The sequence below is a fragment of the Arachis stenosperma genome, chromosome 1 (assembly GCF_014773155.1).
Source record: "Arachis stenosperma cultivar V10309 chromosome 1, arast.V10309.gnm1.PFL2, whole genome shotgun sequence".
Lineage (NCBI taxonomy): Eukaryota > Viridiplantae > Streptophyta > Magnoliopsida > Fabales > Fabaceae > Arachis > Arachis stenosperma.
This window is the reverse complement of record NC_080377.1, coordinates 40,728,181-40,733,880: the sequence shown is the minus strand read 5'-3', so window position 1 is coordinate 40,733,880 and position 5,700 is coordinate 40,728,181. Positions and strand designations below refer to the sequence as shown.

General features: G+C 39.5%; 1 protein-coding gene across 1 annotated transcript; it reads right to left on the bottom strand.

The window, feature by feature from the left end:
• Positions 1–3,237: 3,237 nt before the first annotated feature.
• LOC130953440 (protein METABOLIC NETWORK MODULATOR 1-like) lies at positions 3,238–4,793 on the bottom strand. The gene is made up of 2 exons (XM_057880776.1): positions 3,621–4,793; positions 3,238–3,475 (listed from the first exon to the last, which is right to left on the bottom strand). The coding sequence occupies exons 1-2, from the start codon at positions 4,791–4,793 to the stop codon at positions 3,407–3,409; spliced, it is 1,242 nt and encodes a 413-aa protein (XP_057736759.1). The 3' UTR covers positions 3,238–3,406.
• Positions 4,794–5,700: the final 907 nt, after the last annotated feature.

Genomic DNA, 5,700 nt, shown 5'->3' with positions numbered 1-5,700 from the left:
CTGACGTCGAAGTCAGGAGCAAAGACAGACACCTGACTCACATCTCAGTCAAACCCGGCAACAAACATTTCTATGCCTCCATCTTCTAGCTCCTAAATCCGAGCAGTCAATCTTTCTTTCTCCAAGTCAGATTCCTTCAACTGCTCCTGCAAGGAGCGAATCTGGCCTTGCAAACTCCTAACACCATTTTCCAAATCTTTCATTCTCTTGGTCAAATCCATAATCACTTCATCTCTTTCAAAAAGTGATTTCTCAAGAAGCTTGACCATTTTAGCATCTTTCTTTTCCTGAGCGCCTAAAAGCTCAGCACTACGAACAACAAAAAGCAGCCTAGTAGCAATAACCTGTAAAAAACATTATTATAAAATACCAAAATTTTCCAAGAATAACGGAAAACAAAATTACAAAAAGACTAACATGCATATACTGCCCAACAACCTCTTTGCCAACATCTTTCAAAAGCTGAACATCATGAGCATTCTAACCGACCTTATCCGAAAGAGCAGAAAATGGAAACCGATCACTCCATACAGATTCTGAACTCCCCTCAGACACAAATTCATGCAATGGTATTTGCCTCCTAACACCACTCCTGATCCTGGAGCCGGCAGTAAAGTCAAAACCAGAGAGAATCTCGAGTGAACCTTCCGGCTCAGGACTTTTCCTCTTCTCCCCACGCGGATGTGCACTTGACTGAGCGACATCAGCGTTATCTTCCTTCAAAACCTTACTCGCAGAAGCATATGTTCCTTCCCTTTTCTTCTCCAAAAACGATCTCATATTTGCTGAGGACAAGCTCGGAACCCTCCCACCTAATAACAAAAAATAAACACATATACCTCTTCAGTATAACATACAAATGACCAACACAAGGCAAACCCAACAAAAATACTCACCAATATATTCACTCAACCCATCAGAATCAGTCTCAGCCTTAAGAAGCTTGGCAATGGACAATAATTTACCAGAAGAAAGCACATCAATCAGATAATCCAAAATTAGATCATCCTTCCCAGATCTCTCTAAGGCATCAAGAACTTGCATGGGTTCAGGACACCAATAGAGAGAAAAATTTTTCCCCAGTTCATCATCAAGAAAAAAGGGATACTCAGTCTCAGAAGAACGGATTTTTACAAACATTTCCTTAAAACTTTTGAAAGAAGAATTGAATAAGGAAAACAAAGCGCGCCCTGGGTAACTACTCAAGTTTATCCAGAGACCTCTGCGGACTCTTTTCGATTGAAAAAGCAAGAAAAACAGGTTCAACGAGGGTGTGTGATTTAAAAACATCATTAGAATCTCAAAACCACGAAGAAAAGCCCAAGAATTGGGATGAAGCTGAGATGGAGCACAGTTCAATTGGGTCAAAACCATGCATTCGAAATTGGTGAAAGGAAGCTTCAAATTCAACTCAGAGAACGAACAGGTATAAGCATAAAAATACGCCCAATCCGCCTTTTTTCACATACCCTATCTTCCCCATTGCAAGCAATCAACTCAATGCCACAACCGATGTCCTTGCGAACTTAGTCCGAAGCATTAAGCGAAGCCAGCATTTTCGGGTTCTGATAGAGGGACGCACGACACTTAACGTCTGTGTGAATCCATTTATAAAGGCCATCCTTAACCTCAACCACTTTATCCTCTGGTTTTTTCATCATGAGAACCAAAGAAAAGAAGGAAGAATAGAAGCAAAAGACACTGACCTTTGGATGCCATCTTCTTTCTACAGAAGTACAGTGAAAAAAAAACCTCCCTACACACCACAGAGGTTTCCAATGCAATAAACACTATCACACGATTAAACTTACGGTTAATCCCCAACCGTTGAATCAAAAATTGTTGACATGATTAACCACACCAATAGCCATGATTACCTTGATCCAAGGACCCACTAACAGCTATCCCCAAACATCCTTTCGAGGCTGAAGCACTAATAAATGCAACTCCTCATATTCTATTTTTTAGTTTTCTTTAATTCTTATCTTTTTGTTATTTTTATTTTTATTTCTCTAAAATCATGCTTTATCTTCAATTATTTACGCTCCTAAAGGCAAATCTTCAATGTCAAGGTCGGAACCAAGTCATGCTTTGGGGCTCGGACATAGGTCAAACAAAGTATAACGTCGGACAACACTAACAAAACCTCAACTTGCTCCCGACCATAGCAAGTCAAGCTTGGGGGCTGCGATCCATACCTAAAAACCCGGTCTGACGTCATACTTCACAGAAACCACATCCAACAAACAGAACGCAATATACCAGGTCAAAACCAGGTTACTTAGCCACAGGAGAGATATCCGAGCTTTAGCTCGGATATAAGGCTAGGAATCTCGGGTAATAGATCTCTCCAACCATAAGTAGCGCTCTGTAGATAGCCAAAGGGACGAATACAGACACATCCAGAATTCACTACTCACTGTAATCGTTATTAATTCCTGCGCATAAATTAACTTAAACATTGGAGTCTTTTTTACAGGTACTCTCCACTGTTCGGACGAGACTCGCACTGGTGGCACGATCTTTAGCAAGAACAGACGCACAAGCATTTCTAGCCGCCACTGACCTATACCGCGGCCTGAGCCCTAGGCAAGAACAATATATATATATGATTTTAGATTTATAAATGTTTCTCCGTGGAATGACAATTCGCACTATAGTCGTCTTTTGTGAGGAGAATGGCTGTCGCGTGCCGTGCGTGACGCTTAAATCAAATAATCGTCTTTCAAATCTTATTAAGCGAGTAAAAGGTAAAGTGTGTATGTTGCTGATGATGCCTGCCCGTCCTCTTTAGCCTCAGATATAATAGTCGATCGTTGAGTTCATTGACCATTTTCTATTTGTCTGGTTACCGATTTATTAGTGGATTTATTAGCGGAAGTGGAACGGGTATCCGTTAGTTAGAATCGAGTTTGTTATCTTAACGTTTGACTGATTCTTCCTGAGATATAATGAGCAGTTACCGACCTATAAGGATACGGATCAATAAATATTAAATTGTGGTTCTTATATACCCAAGAAAATAAAAAATGTTTTCCTGTTAGTTATATAGTAGAAAATTAAACCATCACATTGGAACCACAAAGCCAAGTCCTACTGCATGGGTAGAGAGACACTTGTGTATGAACATAATTTCTCTGTGAATAAAGTAATTAGCATCCCGACTTGAAGGTTGCGTCTATAATTTAAAATAATTAATGGCAATGTAACAGGGCATAGATATGCAAGTTTAAAATTATTCAAGACCCTTGAGATACCTAGACCTATATATTTCAAATATGCCAGAAAATTTTGCCTAATTTATGATAGATAACCCGGCTGGCACATTAGCTACAAATAACTGATTAAATTAAAGGTTTTGTTGATTGAACAGTTGTTCCATCTCCTAGTCCGGTTCCCAAATTACTTACATCATCCAATTGGTATAGCTCTGCAGCTTGGATGCCTGATTCTCCGGTTTGTTCTCCTGCAACATCTTAACAAATTATAGCCATGTATCAGTACACAGTTCACAACATATACGTGCGATGGACTACTCATCAAGTTTAAGTTTTGGTTCCTAACATCATCCTAGCTCCCATCTTACTTGCATAACAATTTTAAGTCAACAACGTTTCTACCTGCAATAACTCGGTCATTTTGCCAGTCTTGGTAAAGTCAGAAGGTTGGGGAGCAGATGCAGAATTTTTCTGAGGATGAGATTGTACATCTTCTAGAGGCTTAATTAAAACGGGTTGATTCATGTCATTGTCTTTTTCTTCTTGTCTACAGCTTGGTTCCTTCAGTTGCGTCTTGTCATCTGACTTACTGTTGTCAGTGTCAATATCCATGGCATCTGATGGAGCTTCGATCCTCTTGACAACCTCAGTGACCAACTGCTCAAAGGGTGCGTTAGGAACACTCATTGATTTCAGTTCTTCATTTGGCAGATTAGAAGACTGATGGTGTGGAACAGCTTCGCACTGCATGCTGCTCAACAAGATGTTCTGGCTAGTTTGAGAGGTAAGTGCTTGATTTCCATCAGGTGCTGAAATTTCTTTGGTAACACTTGCTCCACTTCCTACAGAAACTTGGGCCATAACTTGAGACGGTGGAGTTGAAACTGGCAACCCATTTGAAAAATCGGCAGGTTGGAGCAAAGCAGGGATTATATTACGTCCGGATATTTGAGTAGTAGTTTGACCTGCCACAGTAGGTACATTCTTTCCTAAAGTGACAACCGAATTACTAGAACCAGTTGCCGGTCTAGGTACAAGAGGGAGTGACGGTGACCCATTCATTGCATGAATTTCATTTCTATTAATGTTTGCATGCTGTTCATTCCTTTCCTTTGGGAGAGGATTCTGAAACTGAGCAGTTCCAGAAGGAATGGGAACCTCATCTCTTCGGATCATTGGAACACCTGGAGCAACATCATTTTCAGAAGAGATAGGAACGTATCGTCCAGGCTTGAAGACTAATCCCCTCAAAGTAGTATCAGAATCACCAACTCTTACACTGAGCAGATATCCAGCATCAAATACTGCCTCAATTACACCGGAAACTGCCTGGCCAATCATGGCATCATTTTCTTGATTCCTTTGAAAGTGTTGATTTCCATTAGCCCCTTGATATCCAGGATGTACTACCGCTGGCTCACCGCTGACAGAATTCAGCTTTTGCCTGTAACTATGTGAAATATAGGAACCGTCTTCTGAATCTGGTCGTGGGTACTTCCTTGGACGACCATGTTTGCGCTTCAAAGGCACATCACCAGAACCATCTGGAGTGTTATTTTGATTTTGCTGATCCATATTATTTCTGTAACTCTAAGGTCTACAATTACAAGAGAGAGAGAGAGAGAGAGAGAGAGAGAGAGAGAGAGAAAAGGGGGGGGGGGGGGGGGTCAATAATCTTCTTGAGCGGATTAGGTATGCTTGGATTAGCTTATGCTAAAAACAGCTTGCAAGCAAAATATCTGAGAGGTTCAACAAGAGTGACGACAAAAAGTGATTACAAATGCAAAATTCATAAACAAAAATATAAATATGTACTACAGCCAGCAGATAGGAACATAATTTTCTAAAACTATAAACAAAATTTATGTACTCTGTACTAGGATAATGATAAACCTGCCTCAAGGTAACAAGAGCTACCAACTCATTGCCTAGTGTTACCAAAAACAATGTTGGTAGCATAAAGAGTATCATGGCTATTTGAGATGGTGTAAATGATTTGGCACTGTATATCAGCACACAATCTATCGTATAATATACCATTTTCCACATTCTACCTCACTATAAACAAAACTAGTTCGTAGTTTCCAATTTAATAAAGTTTGCAGCACACAAACAAATTGTTACCAATTTGAGAGATCTACACTAAGCTTGTTGCCACAAAGAATAGAAAAAGATTAGTGATAGACATATGTACATGTTTCATATTTTCATCTAGGCTTGCTTGGGAGAGTTTCGACCATCAGGAAAAGTCATGTTTGTTTAATCATCTAACTGATAGGAATTGAAAGAAAGAACAAAATAAACCATACGAGATGAAATGCATCACAAAAGTTTGACTAAAACTAACTAAAATTTCAAAACAAGTGGAAGAAAGAAGTAAATGAAAACAAGTATCATAATTGGATGCAGGGAAAATAAACAGATATACTGAAGTATGCAAAGCATAAAGAGTAAGTCTTAATATAAGAACCGTATGTATAAA